General features: G+C 40.9%; 2 protein-coding genes across 5 annotated transcripts in view; one reads left to right on the top strand and one right to left on the bottom strand.

Annotated features, from left to right (window-relative positions):
* Positions 1–11,683: 11,683 nt before the first annotated feature.
* On the bottom strand, positions 11,684–20,104 carry LOC123967683 (beta-2 adrenergic receptor). 4 transcript variants are annotated; one of them, XM_046043856.1, is made up of 3 exons: positions 19,945–20,104; positions 16,155–16,350; positions 11,684–13,049 (listed from the first exon to the last, which is right to left on the bottom strand). In XM_046043856.1, exons 2-3 carry the CDS (start codon positions 16,261–16,263, stop codon positions 11,980–11,982), a joined length of 1,179 nt encoding a protein of 392 aa, XP_045899812.1. In that variant the 5' UTR covers positions 16,264–16,350; positions 19,945–20,104; the 3' UTR covers positions 11,684–11,979. The 4 variants fall into 4 exon arrangements, with proteins under 4 accessions (XP_045899812.1, XP_045899810.1, XP_045899813.1 ...); XM_046043854.1 differs by lacking the exon at positions 19,945–20,104 and adding an exon at positions 18,656–18,750; XM_046043857.1 differs by lacking the exon at positions 16,155–16,350.
* LOC123967989 overlaps positions 19,006–20,949 on the top strand; it is a 35,571-nt gene continuing 33,627 nt past the window's right edge. The window contains exon 1 of the mRNA XM_046044428.1: positions 19,006–19,229. Within this exon, the coding sequence (XP_045900384.1) occupies positions 19,221–19,229 (9 nt within the window). The 5' untranslated portion in view covers positions 19,006–19,220. The remainder of the gene's footprint in view (positions 19,230–20,949) is intronic.

Consider the following 20,949-nt stretch of genomic DNA (forward strand, 5'->3'; position numbering starts at 1 on the left):
TACTCACACTAAACACTGTAGCAACACGACCACATACAGCTGTTGGACAGCACTTTGTGTACAAAAAATTCTATGAGACACAAGTAAACAGAAGTGCTAGTAAACAGTATAAACTTCAGCTTTCACTAACTGTTGATACCCTGACAGTCATCTTGGATCACGAAGTCGGGGTAGGGCGACACTCCCGACTTCCGAAGTCGGGATTCCGACTTAAGGGGGCGTTCCCTTTGAAATTTTGACCTTTGAACTCGCAAATTCTGACTTCCCATTTCAAATGGAACACACCATTGGTCCAGCTGCTTGTCACGCATCTGGAAAACATTGTGGTGTCCAAACAATAATGCTGCGATGATGTGTTGAGAAGAAATCCACTTGACACTGTTCTTGATCATAAAGTTTATTAAATCAAGGAGTTCAGCATCAATTACAAGCTCTGCAGCAGCTTGGAGAGTGACCCTCTGATGGCAACATAAAAGGTCAAACCCATAGAAGGGTACAGTACTATTCTGAGGTAACAAAACAAGGGGTCAGAGGTCAAATTCTATAGAAGGGTTCAGTCCCTACATAACCACCAATTACTGCTCTCCCCGTAGAAGGTCACTGACCCTCTGTCCTGCTGCTACAGTGCTATTTTGAACTGTTATGAGTCAAATGCACAAATATTGGATACCACAACAGCACAGTGGCTGAAAATACTTCCGCAAAGGATACACCGATGTATCCTCGCTTATAGCTCCTCCAGCAAGCCTCCTTGACCCTCGCTCCTCAATGTGCATTTTAAGAATTGAGATGTCCATCAAGATGGCGTGCTGAGATCGATTTCCGGGTCACACACTCGAGGATCGAGGATCAAGGAGTCAAGGAGACAGAAACTTGGGAAATGAGAAAGGCCCATAGTCTTCTTTCTTGGTCCTTGTCAGTCCATTGCTCTTTAGTACCTTGTGTTTCTGACTGTACCCTCGCCTGTATGTCAGTCTGCTAGTTTTGGGTTTTCTGTTTCTCGCCTGACTTCCCTGCCTGGAGTTAGTGCTCTATTGGTAGTTTTTCTGTTTGTTGTGGACTACTTTCTTGGATTGTTTGGACAGAGCCTGCCACCACACTGTAAGTACCTTTTGTGTTTCTTCTTCTTCTTTCTTACTATTTGTGTGGGAGCCTCTCTCTCTGTTTCTCGTTCACATATACAAAACCACATTGTTGAAGGCTACTGTGAACTGGGATTACCAGTATTGCAATCTCTGCCTTCTGCTCAGTCTGGTCTGTACGTTGCCACTTTCAGCTTCACACAGGCCTCTTGATGGTCTGTTAACAGCCAACTGCGAGACGTGGGATGTTATTGATCACTTTCATCCAAGGCCCACAGTGAACACTGGTCTTAAATCCTGGATATGATGGTGTCTTTATTTGGCAGTCCATCAATCAAAACCTGTGCACTGTTGAGGAAAGCCTTCTTCATGTATTCTCCGTCTGTGAATGGTTCTCCCACGTTCAGCATTACAGCTTGATTTTTCATGGTACACAGTGTTTAGAATATGTTTCTTTGCTCATCATATTTTGACACCCTCTTGAAAGCTTTATAATGATGCAGCTGCACATAGGACAAACCACATGACCAGACCTTGCAGCAAGATTCAATAAAAGCCAGGATTCAGACCATTTAAAAGCAAGATTAAAAAGGTTAAGATGTTTCTTTAATTAATATATATTGACACAGACCTGAGACCTGCGGCGATACAACAGGAAACTAAAACCATAATTTGGATCTGTTGACTGAAGAAGAAATCTGTGTTAAAGTCCTACGTAGACTAAAGGTTGACAGCGTAGAGCTGAGCCTGACAAGCTGAGATTTCCTAAAATGGCGACCCTACTTCTCATCTGGCGGTGTGCTCAGGACAAACTTTACTTCTTTTTTTTTTTGCCACACTAGTGCTAAAAAAGCAGTTTATTGTCTTTTAAATATTATTTTCAGAATCAGAAAGAGCTTTATTACCAATTAGTATTTTACGCATACGAGGAGTTTGGTTTGGTGATGAGATGCTACACGTAGACAAACACACAGTTGACCTAAATAAATGTACACATATGGAATAAACAGATGCAAGTTAAAAAGAATAATAGACGGACGGTGGTCCAGTATAGCACTGTGGCCTCACAGCAAGAAGGTCACAGGTTCAAACCCCGGTTGCCCCGGCCTTTCTGGAGTTTGCATGTTCTACCTGTGTCTGAGTGGGTTTCCTCCGGGTGCTCCGGTTTCCCCCACCACCAAAAACATGTTAGGTTCTCCAGTCAGTGCAATTGACCAGACACAGATTAAGATCTGGAGTTGGGCGCTGCACAGCAGCTGCCCACTGCTCCCTTGAGGGATGGGTTAAATGCAGAGAATGAATTTCGCAACATGTATATGACAATAAAGTTTCTTCTTCTAAAAAGAATAATACAACTGCATGCAGAGAAAGAACAACGTGGCAGGTATTAACATGTGCTTTAAGCTGGGTTTGTGTTGTGCAGATGTATTACAGCGGGAGAGGATATTGTATAAATATATAAATTGACGAAATATAAAAATATAGAAGAGTTCAATGATGAACAAATATGTGCAATAGGTTTGTGCAATGATATGAAATGATGCCAAGACAGTATCAGAAAAAATTTTCTGATGTGTAATGGACATTACTGCCTCAAAATGTCACTAGAAGGACTGTTTCAGTATAAATAAAGCAAAGCTTGTTACAAAGTTTGCCCAGACGGCTGCAGCGTGCAGCACCCAATCACCATTCTTGGATTCTTTACTTGTCAAAGAAGTTCCTTTTGAGACTTTTGGCTCATATTTACTCCTGAGTTTACCCTTCTCTGTCTGCTGATCCATCTGTCTGCAGCATTTATCCCTCCACTTCACATCATCCACCTGTAGTCTTTCGAACTTCCAGTGGGGCTCTGCAGTGATTAGTGATGATAGCGCTGATTTGTGCTCTCATCTGCTGCTCAGCATGATTCACGGGGAAATATCTGACACAAGAACCTCAACATCAAAAAATCTAAATGTCACAGCAGCAGCTTCTTTGTCCTCTTCTTCATACTTTGCTTTGAATTCATCTGTCTTCTCTGTCTGCCCTTAAACGCCTGTTCGACTTCACAAGTCTGCTTTTGTCTACCCTATCTCTAGTCCAGTGTTATGATAAAGGCGTTTTTTATTTAGCAAGTTGTCTAAACTCCCCTTTTCCCTCTTGAGTAAGCTGTGTCCTCTGGTGTCAATGATAGCAGTTACTTTCTTGTTTCAGTGTCAGGTCAAACATTTGGCTCACCCCACATGGTGTAAACAGAAAATGCTGAGCATCTAAAATACAGCTTTTTCTATTTTTCAAATAGCTCTAAAGTTACCTTGACATCTATTTGGTTAAAGTCACTTAGCTTCACATATGTTCTGTCCCTGTCCTGCCTTACAGTCCTACTGGGTGGGAATATTTAGTACAGTATCAAAGTTACTGGTAAATTAATTGAACCTAATGCGATGGTCGCATTATTCGGCGTACCTCCAGCCACAATTCCACTCTCTTCCCTTGAGGAAACCTTTACAGCTTTTGTTACATTACTTGCCAGGAAACTGAGGGCCTTTCTGAAACTAGACCCTCACCACTTCCACTCTGACACTGAGTGAACTCTGGTCGGAGTCCGTGTAGGGTATAAATACAGCAGCCAACTTTTGGACGAACTACCCTCTCCCCAGAGTAAATAGGATCTGATGTTACCGCTGCACTCACTACTATAATATGTGTATCAAATAAACAACAGTTTTATTAAGATTCAGGATTGATTTTGAGGAAAAGTGTTTTTTACAATAACGAAACTGAAAGCATTTGTCACTTATTCTGTGTTTGTTCATGAACCAAATTATTTTGGTTATATTTTGAAATATTATACTATATTTACGAAAAGTAAATATTATATTCTTTTATGAAAAGATTGATATTCATTGTAAAAGAAAAGCCTATTTGAACCTCTTTATGTTATTTAAAAAACATTAGGCCTACATTCACAAATACAACATTTCAAAAGAAATGGAACATTATAGTGAAGCATTATATGGTGTGAAGCATTTAAGACAGTTAAAATGTATAAAGACTTAACTATTTTTCTTTGTTTCTTGTTACTTGATCCCCCTTTGTATCTAGTTGTGCACATTCTATTATTTTGTCGTTTAATGTAGGCTATTTAGTTTTGGATGAAGATTTTCGTATTAATACGATTCAATAAAAACAACAGTTGTATTGTCCATCGCGGAGCATTTTTTTATTAAACACAATATAACCTTTGGGTTGCGTTGTTAACCTGTGAATGATGATATGAAATGTTAGTGTAGTTCTGGATTAAAAAAATCCTACATGTTAACCAGCAAAGTCCCACAGAACTCACATTTGAAAGAAAGGTTCCCCATCGTGGAGCAAAGGGTGTTACACACCTTCGACAAGCCAGCATCAGTGCTCCCTCGTCATTGGAGGGTTTAATAACCTACTACCACTCCGCCCTTGTTGGTTTCGGTTGGCAGTCAATGTGGCGGACCCTCCACATGAACGCGCAAACAGATTTTGTGAAACCAGAAAGAATTAGCTGCATTGTAAAAGGTTCCCTGAGGCCCCCTTCTTTGAGCATGTCCGTGTGCTGGACCTACCAGATATACCTGACTGATGGACCAAGTGCTCTAGTAATACTGGACTGAAATGACAGGAAGCTGACTGACCAACACAACCTTTATTTATTTATTTTATTACATTTATTCATTTAGCTGCTTTTATCCAAAGCGACTTACAATTGCTATATCAGACGTCACAAGTGTCTTGCGCCATCATTGGCTGTTTGCACATTGTTTAGTTATTATTATTTGTTCATGTATATTACTATTCTAACTTACGTCCTTGGTCTCAGTCTTGGTCTCATTTTAAAAAAAAATTATTTATTTTATTTTCACTATGTTCTTAGTCTTTGTTTTGATTAAAAAAAAAATATTAAAAATTGGCCTATAGTAATTGTACTCTTTTAGTCTTGTCTTGGCTTTGTACTACCTTCTTATTGGTTGCACTTTCCAATACTGTCGTATTACGCAAATGTCATCTGTTTTTACCTCAAATTAATAGTTTTCATTGTAAGTATTGGAGTCTGACATTCCTGCGTTGGATTCAAATTGCCTTCAGATGTACAAGGGATTGACAGGAAACGATGCAACATCAATTTCAGTGGTGGAAGAAGTACTCCTATCTTTTACTTAAGTAAAGGTAGCATTAATGATCTGTAAAATTATTGTGTATTAACAGCAATATGTACTTAAAGTATTAAAGTGAAACGCTTATTTGCCAGAATGGTCCCTTTCAGTTATATTATCAAATAACTGGAATATTATTTGTGATGCTTTAACTTATAAGCAGCATTTTAATGTTATAGCTGGTGGTGGTGGAACACATTTTACTTTATACTGGTAAATAGTTTAATGTGTAGCACGGTTTGTCAAAAATCATAATCTGTAAAGCAACTAGTAACTCCAGCTGTCAGATGAATGCAGGGAAGTTAAAAGTACAATACTTCCCTCTGAAATGTAGTGGAGTAGAGGTCTAAAGTAGGAAAATATAAAAAACAGTACAATAAGTAAATGTACTTAGTTACTTTCCACCACTGATAAATGTTTGTACTCTTATCTCATTGATGGCTTTGTATATGTTTGGAGAGTGTCTGGCTGTATTTTAGATGTTTGACTGGACCAAAGATCAGGTACCCAAAAGTGGACTTGTGATGCCGATCAGGTGTTTGAGGGCAGACAGAAGAAAGATGACTTCAAAGCAGAATATTAAGAAGAGGACAAAGAAGCTGCTGCTGTGACCTTTATATTTCTTGATTTCGAGGTTCTGTGTCAGATACTTACCTGTGAATTATGTGAGAGCACAGCGACTGATCACCCCCCCTGCAGGGTTAAAAGACTCAAGCCTGCAGGTGGATGAAGTGAAGTGGAGGGATAAAACAGAATCAGAATCAGAGTCAGAAGGAGCTTTATTGCCAAGTAGTGCAGACAAACATACAGTTGAGATAAATAAATGTAGAAATATAAAAATATGGAATAAACAAATGCAAGTTATATAAGAATAATAAAAGAACAGAGAAAAATAATAACTATTTGCAGAGAAAGAACAACGTTGCAGATATTTACATGTGAATTACTTTGGTTTGTGTTGTGCAGACATGTTGCAACGGTAAAGAATATTGGGTACATAAATATGTAAATTGACAATATAAAAATATACAACAACAAATATGTGCAATGAGCCAGGTTTGTGCATGATATGAAATTAAATGAAATAATATTTCCACGTGCAGAGATATTGGATTATTTGAAAGGAGGGAGTGTTTAGCTGCAGATGGGAAGAAGCTGTTTTTGTGGCGAGAGGTTTTGGTACTGATGGACTGCAGCCTCCTGCCAGAGGGGAGAGTCTGAAACAGTTTGTGTCCAGGGTGGGAGGGGTCAGCTGCAATCTTTCCTGCTCGCCGGCGTGCAGGTCCTAGAGTGATGGAAGATTGCAGACATCCAAGAAAGAGTGGCAGGTATGAAGAGCTGGACAGCACCAGGCCCTGACATGATCCACACCTACTGGCTGAAGAAACTAACTGCACTCCATGAACGCCTGGCAGCACAAATGAACCAACTGCTGATGGATGGGACCCACCCAGAATGGTTAACCCAAGGACGAACAGTCCTGATCATGAAGGATCCCCAGAAGGGAACAATCCCATCCAACTACCGGCCAATAATCTGCCTCTGCTCAACATGGAAGCTCCTCTGTTGATCCTGTACTGAGTGCTTCTTCTTGTGCTGCCATGATTATTGCTTCTGTGCTGTCCTTCAGTCCAGCCTTTTCCAGCCACTGCTAGGATTTCTTGATATCAGCCACTTCTTCTATTTGTCTGTGGTACATGCCGTGCAGTCCCTCCATGAAGGTTCTTCATCTTCCTTGTCCTCACCCTCGGGTTTCTGCTGCCTGAGGTATTCACTAAGCCCTCCATCTTTAGGGGCCATCTTCCTGATGTACTCCTGGATCTTTGTCGTTTCATCCTAGACAGTGGTCTTGACACTCACTAGCCCTCGTCCTCCCTCGCTACGCTTGGTGTCCAGTCTCAGGGTGCTGGATTTGGGGTGAAACATGCATTGTGAGGAGCTTTCTTGTCTTGATGTCAGTAGCCTCTATCTCCTCCTTTGGCCAGTTTATTATACCAGCGGGGTATCTGATTACTGGCGACTGTATGTGTTTATGGCTCGGATCTTGTTTTTCCCATTCAGGTGACTTTTCAGGACCTGCCTTAAGCCTCATCTCTGTAGGTATTTGGCTGTGGCGGACTTCCTTGCTGCCTCCTCATGGTTTCCGTTGGCTTCCAGACCTCCACAGCCCCATTGAGTTCTTGATGAAAGCTATTAGTGTCCTGTTGATCTTGTACATTTGTTTGTATGTATGTATGTATAATTTAATTACTGCCTACATTTATTTATTTGCTTTATTTTTTCTGCATTTAATCAGATGCTTATCTATTTATTGAACATTTATTTATTTCTGTATTTATTTCTTAATCTGTCAGGAACAGTCCTCCATACACTCTCTATCAGGTCTGGTCACTAGACTGCCGGGGGATTTCCCATGATGCACTGAGTTCCTCTCTCCTCTAATTTCTCTCCCTCTGTATGCAACCTCATCCCATTATTGCATGTTACTAACACAACTTCTCCCCTTTCCGGTAGTCTTGTGCTTTCTCGTCCCTCTCCTCTCTTCTCCTATCACTTCCTGCAGGTTTTCTGGCTCTGGAGCTGTGGAGTCTGGATCTGTGGTTGCGGGTCACCTGCTGCCCCCGTGTTCCTGCTCGACACCCTCTGCTGCTACGACTATTGTTACTAGTCCTATTGTTATTATTGTTATTATAATCATTAACATTACGACTGTTATCATTAACACTACTATAAATATCTGTACCATTTTTCATTTAGTCTATAGCAGCATCACCTTTACTGTCTGTACCTCTGTGTGTATATTATGTAGGCTGCCTCCCTCCCCTCTCTCTCTCTCCTTCCATCCCTCGCTCTCTCTCTCTCTCTCCTTCACCCCAACCAGTGGAGGCAGACGGCCGCCCACCCTGAGCCATGGTTCTGCTCGAGGTTTCTGCCTCTTAAAAGGAAGTTTTTCCTTGCCTCTGTCGCCTAGTGCTGCTCTTGGTGGGAACTGTTGGGCTTCTGTAAATAACATCATAGAGTACGGTCTAGACCTGCTCTTTTATGAAAAGCGCTGTGAGATAACTGTTGTTGTGATTTGGCACTATATAAATAAAATTGAATTGAACTGAATTGAATTTCCATGAGTCTGTTTTGAAGTGGTTTTGGAGCAGCTGCACTTACAGCCTGTCTACACAGGCTGCCTTTCAGCTGCGTTTTTCAGTCGTCTGTCTGAGAGAACAGATACACTTCTATTTTAACCAGTCCACGTATCTACACAGGCTCGGGCTTTACTTAAGGAAGTTTAGAATTTATGCTGTAAGTATATTTTCTGTGTAACAACAGTGATTGTGGTTTGTGTTCTGAGTGCTCCCCAAATTCAGGTGACTTACACTCAATAAAGTATATCTTCTTCTAATACTGTTCCTGTACGCATCGTGACAGAGGGCTGAAGGCTCTGCTGCTCTGCTACATGAAGTGTAGACATTGTGTAGCCTCAGCTGTGCTTTGAGCATGCTATGTTGCCATATGTACGTTAATCTCAAGGTTCAGCTGAGGCTGGAAGGAATTCAGTCTTTAGTTTTGTAGTACAGACATCTTTGCCTGGACAAGTGGAAATCCATCCAGTATTAGTTAAGATGTTTCACTCTGGATATTTATAAGTCACTAAAACCACACGACTAGCACATTAACCCAAAATGACATCAAGTGAACATTGTTCTTCTGTGTTTCAGCAGATGATCCTAGCCATCAGAAACCATCTATTTTCAGTGTAGTTGGTTTTGGCTGCAAACCTGGCGGTCTCTCTGTGAGAACATACCAACTGTGACTCTCATTCGTTCTGTTTCCCTTTTTTCTCTCCATCTGCCTCTCTCTCCTCTTTCACTTCATCTCTGAAATCTCTTCACTTCCATTCAATGCGCTTTACGTATATGTCAAGGACAGTGGCGCCAACGTTTCTCTCTCCTTTCAACGTGTTCTTATTGATTCTGTCTTTGTTCCTTTTTCATCCACTTTATTCTATGACTCACCAGTGTCACTGTGGAATCATACGGCACGCAGGAAGAGATATATTTCAGAAGTAATTGTTTACCTTTGTTCCTCTTCAGCTTCTTTGCGATAAAGGCACTTCAAAAGCAGGGAAACACATTCTTGTAGGTGATTCTGATGTTCTTAATCTACATATAAAGTATGCTAGCGTTGCATGTACTTATGCAGAGTGAGACAAAGCAATTTTAGCATTGTGAAAGTTTGCCAAATCTTTTTTTTTCTTTTGAATGCAGCCTTGTTTAAATATGCAATTTTCGGTTTTCATTCCCCTCATGGTTGTCCTTTTAGCAACATAACAAGGCATCGGAAACTTTTATTTATTTTCATCAGAGGAGAAAACAAAAAGATCTGCAGCCACCTTCTCATTACACACACACACACACACACACACACACACACACACACACACACACACACAAACAAATGTTTTACAATAGTCAGTCATGCTCCCTGCAGGAGTTTGTTTGCTTATGTGTCTTTTTTGTCTGTGCATTCGTTTTTGAGGTGTGTTTGAGGTGCAGCAGGTCTGTTTATCATGCACCTCTTATATGAGGCACATACCGACAAAGTAAGGGAAATTCTGCAACCTTTAAGCATCATATGTGAAGTTCATATAGCGAGTTCTCTTAGAAAAGCTATTTTAACAGTCCCGAAAATACAGCTGTGGTGATTTAAAAGCTGTGTCACAGATTTGAGGTCTGGTGTCATCAATATATTGACCATGACTGCTGGTAATTTTAGGGGAGTTGAGAAAAATAACCTTTGCAGATGCGTGAAATTGCTTAAACGGAACGGAGTAGCACAGAATCCTGAAGCTGGAGAAATATAATCTACTGAGCAACAGCTGCAGGACACACACACACACACCTGTGGCTACCTGGGTTTTGTGAACTTCTGGTATTTATTAAGAAATATGCGTAAAAGCCAGGGCATGTGAAATTATAATTCCTTTACATTGATGTTGTGCTCCAATTTAATTGTCTCCATCTTTTTAATTCCAGTCGAGTGCTGATTATTATCCACCAGGTTTTAGTCGTATTTGCAAGTATTGGATGGTTTTGACATTTATACTGACACTGGTCCTTCTGGTGTACTAGTCTACATCACATTCACCCGCATTCACATTCATAGTGAGCACTTTGGGGTTCAGTATCTTGCTCAAGGACACTTCGACATGCAGGCTGAAGGAAGCCTGAGCCTCCTGAGCCACAGCCCCATGATGCGGAAATATTTTACTAATCTACCCAGTAGTATACAAAGTTCCTCAAATTGGCTCCACACCATTACAATGCAATTATAGGTATTTTTGTTAGTGATAAAAACAGAATATAATATTCTAAAATAATATGACACTGTGAATGGAGCCATTCTGCATACTTTAAATACAGTGTGACAATACAATTCAGGACTTTTGTAGGCCATGGTATCTTTGTACTCTTATCTTACTCTGATCTGAGTACTTCCTCCACTGCTGCTATTTTGACTGCTATTTGTAAAAAACTGACTGTATCTGTAACCATTGTTGTGTTTAGCTAGAGCTGACACTGATGATGGCCTGATGACAGAATGATGCATACAGTATGATGGTTTAAAGTGTATATGACGTGTATCCCTGTTTGGCTCCTGATGAAGGTGTAAGCAGAAATGAGCTTTGAGCAAAATGGTGTCTGAAGAAGACGTCTATGATCCTCTTCCTTCAAACTGAACTTGTTTTTGCAAACTGAAGACTATTAACAAACCACCTTAACACTACAACGCCGCTGTCCAACTTTGAAATGCTGCAATGATTAAACCTGATCAGCTTTGTACCTGCAAGCTTCTTCCAGTTACTTTGCACGCAAAAATGGCAGCATTGATCAAACTAAACCGCTCCTGTGCCTTCAACCACTGAAATACCCCTCTGAAATGTGTGCATGTGTCAAATGTTACTTCTCTGACATTTTCCTGCACTCTCCTGTTACCACTTTGACATAATAAAAATGGTAATGTGAAGAAAATATACTTAAATACAGAGGATCATATGATTCTGAATGGTACGCACTGTTGTTTTTCCACTTCAAAGATGGTGAAGAGGAATTGTTCTGCTACCACATAATCTGATATATGAAATAACATTAGAGCAGTTGAATAGATATCGTCTTGTGACTCAATAATTTCCTTCCTGCAGATCAAAACAGTATTATCTTATCTCATATTAATATTGGTGTATAGTTTATAATAAATATAGTATAAGTTTAGAATACCGAATACTCCCACTTTGTACTGTGACTGTCAGTAGCTCACTGAGAACATGTGTTGACTAATCTATCTCCCTGACTAACATCTAAACTGTGACATCCAAATAAATCCTTAAGGAATCAGAAAAGAGATTTTGTTTATGTTTTAATTGATCACACTCAGGTAAAACAACCATTCCACAGACTGAAACAAGCTTCTGTAATCGCAGTGTTAAAACAAAACAAGACAAATGCCCACGAAGCGGGACATTTAATATCCATTATCAGTTTATCTGAAAACTTTCCATGCTTTTTAAAGGATGTAAAAAAGCTGTAATTTCACAACAGCAATGCACAAAACATGCAGACACGTCTCTTAACGAGACTCACAATGTGTGCTGAACAAAGAGTTTGTGTGAAAAACAAACATCTAAATGATGCAGTCCTGCTCCTGATCCAGTCTTCGGTACCTGAATTTTCTTTTTAGGTTTTGGTTGTGTTTTTTCTCTGGAAAGGCATGAGGAGCTTGTGTGCTCGGAGTCTGAATTTCTGATCCCTCACACTGTAAATTATGACATTCCAGCAACTGTTGGTGGTCAAAATCCAGAAGGCGAAAAAAGAAAAGTTGCACCATTTATTCCCCAAAACGTTCCCGACCACAAAGACGGCGATGGGGGTGAACGACGCAGTAAACGCCACAGTCAACGTCCCAATAGTTTTGGCCGCTTTGATGTCAGAGAAAGTAGGTTTGGTGGTGCTTTGGCTTTCTGTCTCGGCCAGGTGTTTCCTGCGTTTTGAATGCTGTCTGATGCTGGACAGAGAGATGATGTTAATGACCACAGTTCCACCGAGGAGGGTGAAGTCAAACGCGGGGAAGAGAAGGAGGATGTTCCAGGCCTGGCTGGGGAACTCGCCGATGGTTCCCAGTGCGTAATTACACATCCGGCTGCAGGAGTTGTACTCCAGAGCGATCTCACTGCTAAAAACCATCGGAGACACTGCCAAGAAGAAACTCCCCACCCAGGAGAGGACGATAAGGATCGTGGTCCTTTTACGTGTAATCACAGAGTCTTTGTGCAGAGGCCTCAACACGGCGATGCTCCTCTCGATTGTCAGCAGGAAAATGGTTGTGATGGAGACCAAGGTGCACCCCGCAAAGATGGGGCCGATGATGTTGCACGGGTGGAAACTCACCGACTGCGAGTTGTATGAAGTCCACTCCGGTGCCGAGTCGGTCACCATGAGATAGACCTCGGCGTAGACTGACAACGGCACCACGAATATCCCCACCGCCAGATCAGCCACAGCGAGTGACGCCTTGAGGTAGCCCTGCGGCGTGTGGAAGTGTTTAGTCCCGAGAACCACAGCCAGAGTCACCAAGTTCCCAAACAAGATCGCGAAGATGAGCAGCACCATGAAGAGCACCATGAGGATTTTGTTGGCCAGTGTACAGCAGCACACGGTGCAGTGTGCCGGTTCAGTTCTGTCCAACATGGTCGGAGTGCTGGTGTCAATCATAGGATAAACTGTCGCTGCAACATTCACTTCATGACCTAAAATTAAAACAAACAGAGGAACATGTCGTGTCAGAGTTGCAAAAACTGGTCAGTTAAATTGTTAGGTTGACCTACACAAAAAAAGTGCATATATGAAAACATCTCTAGAGTTGCTCCTCCAGTTTTGGAGTGACATTAAAACTCTCCTGGTTGAATCATCAGCATAAAAGATGAAGAAATGTGTTAGAAAATTTCTTGTTTATTGATAAAAAAGTCAAAGGTATGAGCCTGTTGATGCAAAGACGAAAAGTGAGACGTCAACTCCCATGGTGCATTTCAGTAAGAAACATTCAATCTCAGAGCTTTGAATTCGGTTGCATGCACTACTAAGGGCAAAAAAAAGAAAAAGAGACTGTCGTCATCAGAAAAAACATATAGGTTTGTTTGTACAAGCACATTATTACAACCCATATTAATGTTTGTTGTGGCTGCAACCTCTAGTGGGCATACAAAAATAGCAAAGGAGCAAGAAAGTCCATGTAAGGAGGTAGCATGGGGTGGTGGATGGGTCAAACCCAGGACTTTCACTCAGGAGAAGGGCGTTCGAGTCTCATGTGAAGCCAAGTAAATTATTTCTGATTTCTTACTTCAACCCAAACCTCAATGTTTTCCTAAACCTAACCAAGTAGTTTTATTACTTAAACCTAACAAAATGCAACCATTTCACAACATTAACCACGTGTTTAATGTCATGTGACTCAACATAGTTAAGATCCGGTCGGCTGTCGCTGACCTGGTACAGGAAATGCTCAAAGGCTATGTGTCTGTTTGGGAGGCACTGACAAACAGCCTATTTTGTGAAAGGCTGGAGGACAGGTTGACAAGAAACCTAACACTACAACCACATTGTTACTCAGGATGTTGACACTGTGTTTAATGACAAATGTTTATTTTTCATTTCTGATTGATTGATTGATTGATGTTAAGGATAATTGTGTCTATCTTTTTTGTGTGTTTGTTAGCAAAGCAGACATTTTTGTCCTCTCTTAAGGAGACTGTCTAACACAAATTTATATTTTCTACTTTGTGCCCGGATCGTGTGCACATCTGTCTCGCCTCTGTTACACCGACCCTCTAAAGTTAGTTTCTGTGTGTTAAGTTTTGTGAGGCCTTTGGATTCACAATTTTAAAATGCACAACTTTACCCTAAACCCTGTTCAAATTGCAGCACCTACCTACTACGTAATGCTGTGTCCTGTATTGTGTATCGTCGAAATGGTTTGAGGGCTGTGTTCCTCTGCTTATTGTAGTATGTTGTGATTTGTTGTTTGTTCATCCTTACATTATTTTTGCACCTTGGTCCGTACGAAACAACATTTTATTCAGTTGTATGATTGTATGCCGAAGAACTTGACAAGTTGATCAGCTTTAACAAATTTATGCATTTCCATATTTCGACATATTAAGGTTATGGAAATCACATTACACTACACACTACAAAGTTTTCACCATAAAATACATGGTAGCAGGAAACTGGGCGTAGATGTGATTTAAGCCCAATTTCATTTGGTCATAACATTTTTTTTTGTGAAAGCCAGCTCAGAGCTATAGCCCCTTTATCCCCTTTCCATATCAGCTTGCATGGCCTACACATGTACTGTGACCTCTGACATCAATACCCTGTTAATGAAAGACTTATTGTTGGCAAGCTGTAGTAGAGGTGCAGTATAACATTATGTTTATAAATCTAACAAAACTATATTGACATGGAGGTTAGCTTACTAAAACATAAGCAACCAGGTTATTTGGTGAAAACTGGCTAAATAAAGTTTCTGCAGAAGACGCACGTTCTCACGCCCATTCTCCGAAGACAACAGTGTGTCATGCTTCTGCTCTAACGTCATTGGTCACGGCGGATTGACACGATTAGCTGCTGATTTAGCAAAGTGTTGTCATCTCTGTAACAGCCCACACAGCCGGAGGAACGCAACTGGTTTGACGTGGCTTGTTGACATGCCGGACAGCCCTGGTGCTGGATGGATGGGTGGATGGATGGATGGATGGAGGGATGGGTGGATGGAGGGATGGGTGGATGGAGGGATGGGTGGAGGGATGGATACTACTTACCCCAGAAGGATAATATGACATCATAATCTGGCCGGACAGCTGTAGTAGTAAACAAAACGCAGCTGGCGCTTGCGCATCTTTAATCCGCTGCAAAGTCAAGCCGGTTCCTGGACATCTTCCTTCAGTTACACTTATCTTTAAAGTCTAATTTACGTATATTTAACTAACAGGGCGCTTATTATTAAATATACATTTGCACCCATTGGGCAGTTTTTCAAATGTCCGGAAGCTGAAACTCTAAAAACAGACATGGTCATCAGGAAAGCCTCCAGCGCGCCCTGGAGCTCCATTTGATTTAGAAATGTTCCTTATTGTTATTTTTCAGTTAAAAAGTCAACAAGAGATTTCTTATTTAAATAAATATTTAACAAAATGTTTTCAGTTTTAAGGATTTCCATGTTCAGAAATATGTCAAAGACGCAGCTACAGGCTGTGCTGTCATTACTTATTTTGCTTTTCCGTTTCAGATGCCGTGTCCTCAAGCTTTTGTTTTCACTTTATATCCATCTACAGCGCGCAGTCATGCAGAAGCCTCCCGCATATCCAGCCAATAATCCTCAAGATGCAAAGAGGCATCGCTTTCCAGCGCGCACGGATCAACGCTGTCCAGCAAGTCTGTGCGTCTTACAGGACTCACTTTAGAAAACCCGCCACAAGATTACTGCCACAGTCACTCTGTTTTACATTAAATCAAAGGAATGCACTTATAATTTTGGCTGTTCCAGTTTAGGGGAACCACACAGATCTTCTGGGTTTTTGCGCGCTTCCAGCTTCTCAGGAAAATAACTGTTTCCCGACATTATAGAATGATAGCTCATCCACTCACTCACGTTTTCATGTTTAGATAATATTGAATATAACAGGCAACTCTACTCACTTTCAGGTCTCAACTCCCTTCAAGACGCAGAATCGAGCCGTCCGTGAAGCAACATTTCCCAGGTGGATATCCACACAGCGGGTTTCCCACCGCAGTTTAAAACATCCCGCAGTACTCAAGATAATCAAAGAATCCAAGGTCAGAATCAGAAAACTCACTTTCCAGTGTGCTGATCGGGAAGATGTGTCCGCGCCACCAGGTGCTGCGCTCTGGTCCGCGCTGCTCCGGAGACAGGGTTAAAGTGTCTCCTCCGGCTGGTTTCTCCATTGGCTGGGAATGTCGATGACAGAGGAGCCCCCCCCACACACACACACACTCCCGCACATCAGAAGGTGAGGACAGTCTTGTCCTTGGCTAAAGAAGAATTTCCCATCATTACCCTGGTGTCTAAAATAGTACCGAATTTCCTCTTTTCAGTGTTCACTGATTCTTCGGCCACTGCAGCCTGAGTCATTGCTACAGCCTGAAAATAAGTATCACCTGGCCACTTCTAGTTAGACATGAGAAGCTCACACTCATTTTCTTTTCTGTCACATTTATTTTTTTGACAGTTCATTGTTGCAAAGCCGGATTACCAAGCAGGCAAAGAGGGTAACTTTCCCCAAAACTGTAGAGACCCTGAAAATCCAGACTTAGCCTATGTTTGTATAATTTCAGTAAAATTACTAGTTTGTGCAAGACGTTTTGTAATCTGTGGCTAACACACCGGTGGAAACGAGGGGAGAGGAGTTTTTAGTGTATGTAGAGGAGCTGCTAGCAAGATTTATTTGCTAAAGTTACACAAATCTCCTCTCTCCAACAAGGGGCCTTTCTCATTTCCCAAATTTGTGCCTCCTTGAAGAAACTCTCAGTTCCTAAATGTACCTTGAGGAGCAAGGATTGAGGAGGTACAAATTTGGGAAATGAGAAAGGCCCTATGACTCTTGTTTCCACCGGCGTCTTCCTGCAACAACTTGCCTCTCACAAGACTTCAAAAGCGAGAATTGTCCTCGAGCGGGACTTCAGTTGCAACAAAAGGGGCCACCTGGTATAACAGCCTGCTGCTGGCGAAAAAAAGTATGCCATTTTGATGGGCACAATTAACCTGAACGTATACGTTGCAGGCGCTGTAGCCGGTTCAGCTGCTGTCTGAAGCATCTACTGCACAGATTCAAAAAATTTTGTTATAAGAAAATCATACTGATCGTAAACTTTGATGTATGCACGATAAAAGCAAAGTATCAAATGGCATGATAAAGACCTTAAGGGGGGGTCCTGCTTTGTTACCTGATCTTGAGTCCCTGTATTGAGAGGGGCCCTGTTCATGTGGTTTATGCTGAAATTAGGAACATGCAACAGCATGACTTAATCAAATCATTACACAGCAAATGTGGAAAGAGATGAACCCTAGCACAGGGTGTGGTTGATCCAGACATGTATAATCGTAGAGATAGAGAAAGAGAAATGTGACCATCAGACCTTTAGGCCTCGTTTTCTGTCCTGATGAGGAATTTGATTTCTGCACAAAATACCTTATCCATATGGTAAATGTATTGCTTTTATCCAAAGTGCTTTCCATTCACATACTCACACTCTGATGACGTAGCCCTGTCTCCTATAAATTATGTTTATATTGTACTAAGTTGTTTTTCCATTCCAGACTCTGGGGGTTTGCATCCAGACTCCCATCTGTGTTTAGGTTTAGGCAACAAAAGCACTTTGGTTAAGTTTATAGAAAGGGTTGACACATTGGGTCGAAAGTCACCAAAACCACGATCTTTCACTAATCATATAAAGTGCTGTGAGTTCCAAAACATAACCTTAAACAAGTTTAATAATGCAGTCCTCACTACAAGCAGCTATTGTATATCAGATATTGCAACAAGCAGGTGAGAGGAGATCGTTTGTCACTTGGTAACAAGTTTGAAATTAGGTTTGTGATATGCAAATGTTCAACCACATTATAAAACTCCAAAAGGATAATCAAACACCGCAGCCTTCTTATGAAGTTATAATTTTAATATTTTTATTTATTGATCAATCGGGGAGCAATAAAAGAAGAAACTGTAACATTCCACCATTTTAAAACTTCACAGGTTCTGTTTCTTCAGTAAATACTTGTACTTTTGCAAATCTATACTGGAGCTGCCTGCAACTTTGTGGACTGTAAATAGTTTTTTTCAATTGTTGATCTATCGGTTATCTCTAATATTCATAAAAAACCTTCACTAAAGACAAAGAAAAGTGGCAGATCTTAGCAACTGGGAAGTTGGAACCAGAGGATATTTAGGATTTTGCTTTTTTTTTTTCAGTTCAACATAATTGTTTGTATCTAGATCTTCCTGTAATGCAACTATCTCGTGACTCACTCAACTAATCTATTGATCATAAACCTTCTGCATTGTCTTTGTCTTTTATATTGTTTTACGTAATTTTTGCAACATCTATTCTGTGCATGTTTAGTTGTTAGTTGTTGCTTATTTTTCTCATCAATGCAGTTATCCACTGATACATATAATAATATATAATAATTAGGGATGCACCGATACCACTTTTTTTCAGACCAAGTACAAGTACTTACTTTTGGGTACTTGCCGATACTGAGTACCGATATGAGTACTTAATAATACCATTACAGTTCTTACAATTTGTTAGTTTTATTTGCATGTTTTGTTCTTACCTGACTGTAACAAATACATCTTGATGCAGTTGCTGTCATTTTAACATTCAACTTTTCCTGAAGAAACACGGCATTGTCTGCTACCCATTTCACATAAATTTAACTTGGGACACAGTTCATTTCTGTTCAACTGTTGAAGAACAAATGAAAGGACACTGTATGTTATCATATGTAAGTGCTGTCTGTGAGGATTAAGTCCTTTTGGAATGCCCCACACCTGGAGCATATCATCAAACGCACCTGCTATGGCTTGGCCAGTGTGCGAACCCCGAAAGTGCTTTGCTTGTAGAACAACTCTCTGTGCAGTAAATTCTCCATCAATCCACTGCGCAGTTAAACTGATGAGAGACATTGGGCTGACACTGCTAGTCCAGTGGTGAAGCTGAAGGCCGAGATGTCCTACAACAGGTTGCTGATATGCTTTTTTACAAAGTCATGCAGCTTCGGTAATGCAGTGTCTGTGATGTGGTGACGGCTGGGAATTTCATACTTTGGCTCAAGTACGCTAAGAAGACGACGTAAGCCAGTATTATCTACAACTGACAACGGCTGGTCATCAAGAGCAATGAACTGGGTAAGAGCTTCTGTTATTTTTACCGCCCGTGGGTTGTCTCTGGACATTTTCTCTAACGTTGGTTGTCGTAAGTTAGTTTCCCGCTGCTAGCATTGGCAAACTCCTTGAACTCTGTGGTATGTTGGTTCTTTAGATGTTTAATCAAATTGCTTGTGCTAAAGGAACTATTTTTCACCCCTCCTCTCGACAATCTAGCAGAGCATATTTTGCAGTCTGCTCTAGTTTTGTCATCGTCACTTATTAAGAATCTCCAAACGGCTGACATTGCTTCTCTTCCGACGTTACCTGCTCATCTGAGGGGACGTTAATGTTAGCTCACGCGAAAGGTTACGTTGCCGTAAAAGGGTATCGAGTGCTGTTGTATCGGAGTAATTCTACAAGTACGAGTACATGAGCGCTGTATCGGGTCGAGACCTGAGTACTGGTATCGGTATCGGTGCATACCTAATAATAATAATAATAATACATTTTATTTGCAGGATTCCTTTTTAAACACTCAAGGTCATCTTACATTCCAGTGGTCCTACAAAGGTGAAATTAAAGTGCATAATACAAACAGTACAAATAGAAAAAAAAAGTCATTGTCATGTTTTGGGGGGGTTTGGTTGTTTATTTTCCCCTCTTTGTCATGTTTTTCCCATTTCCTTGTGTGTTTATCACTTCCTGCGTCTAGCTTTGTTTCATGTTTAGTCTGATTAGTCCTGATGTCTCTCACCTGTGTTCAATTACCCTGGCCCGTCGGTAGCTCCATATCGATTTGATTGTTCCCTTTGTTCTTGTTGGTTCATTCGTTCTTGTTGTCAAGTGTCTTCCCTGTTTTTGGACTACCCTGTGATATTGTGGATTTCAGTGTGGAGGTACCCAACCTGGGTGGATTTCGGATTTTGGAGTGGGGTCAGGTAATCAGGTATTGCCAGGGTCGCAGTATGGGGGGGAAAGTTAGGACAATTCCAAGGGCCCCTGACTGACAGGAGCCCCAAAAAATAGGTAAGAACTAATATCAAACTATATTATATTAAATATTACATCAACCATCATCATTAAGTATTCAAATATTATAATAAAATGAATGATCTATTTGTTTTTGTCAGTAAAAGTTAAATATCCCCATTGACCAAAAAGTAAACCTCCATACTGACCGACCACCCCCCTGTATCTGCATGAAATGGTTTGGTCCTGCCTTAGTGCACTCATCAGTGACAGTGTTTAGATGCAGTCAATAGATGCGCCAGAACAGTGATCACGATGTTGCCTAGTAAACCAAAATCTGGTTTTCCAAAAAGGAAAGAGAGAAAAGACAAAGGAAAGGATGTTAATCTGTAACCCAGTTTTTCCCCAAGAAAGGTGGGCAGCCTTTAGTCTGTGAGTGGTGTTAACCTGTTGGCTTAATGTCCACAGTGAAATAAGCTAGCAGTGCAGGGAAACGTTTAGCAAGATATTCATATTAAATCATTGTCCCTGCCCTTTTAGCAGACTAACAACAGATGAGCCAGCAGCAGCCCAGTCTCCCCATAACTGTAGCCTCCCTGTCCCCGTGAAGAAGGGGAGCAACATTGTGTTAATGCCAGGGAGTCTGTGGGGATTTCTCTGTGTCTCTTTTTACCTTAACAAAAATGACAGAAATTACACAAATTATTTTCTCACATAATGATCATTATGAAATAGTGGAAACAGTGAGTAGCTTACCTCAGCCTGCATGTAAGTTACAGACAATATTAAA

The sequence above is a fragment of the Micropterus dolomieu genome, linkage group LG03 (assembly GCF_021292245.1).
Source record: "Micropterus dolomieu isolate WLL.071019.BEF.003 ecotype Adirondacks linkage group LG03, ASM2129224v1, whole genome shotgun sequence".
NCBI lineage: Eukaryota > Metazoa > Chordata > Actinopteri > Centrarchiformes > Centrarchidae > Micropterus > Micropterus dolomieu.

Coding starts and splice junctions, on each gene's coding strand:
- LOC123967683 (XM_046043854.1), bottom strand. CDS start 18,694: ATGACAGCAACTGCATCAAGATGTATTTGTTACAGTCAG. Junction 16,351..18,655: donor GATGTATTTGTTACAGTCAG/GTAAGAACAAAA, acceptor ATTCTTCTTTAG/CCAAGGACAAGACTGTCCTC. Junction 13,050..16,154: donor CCCGATCAGCACACTGGAAA/GTGAGTTTTCTG, acceptor TTTTAATTTTAG/GTCATGAAGTGAATGTTGCA.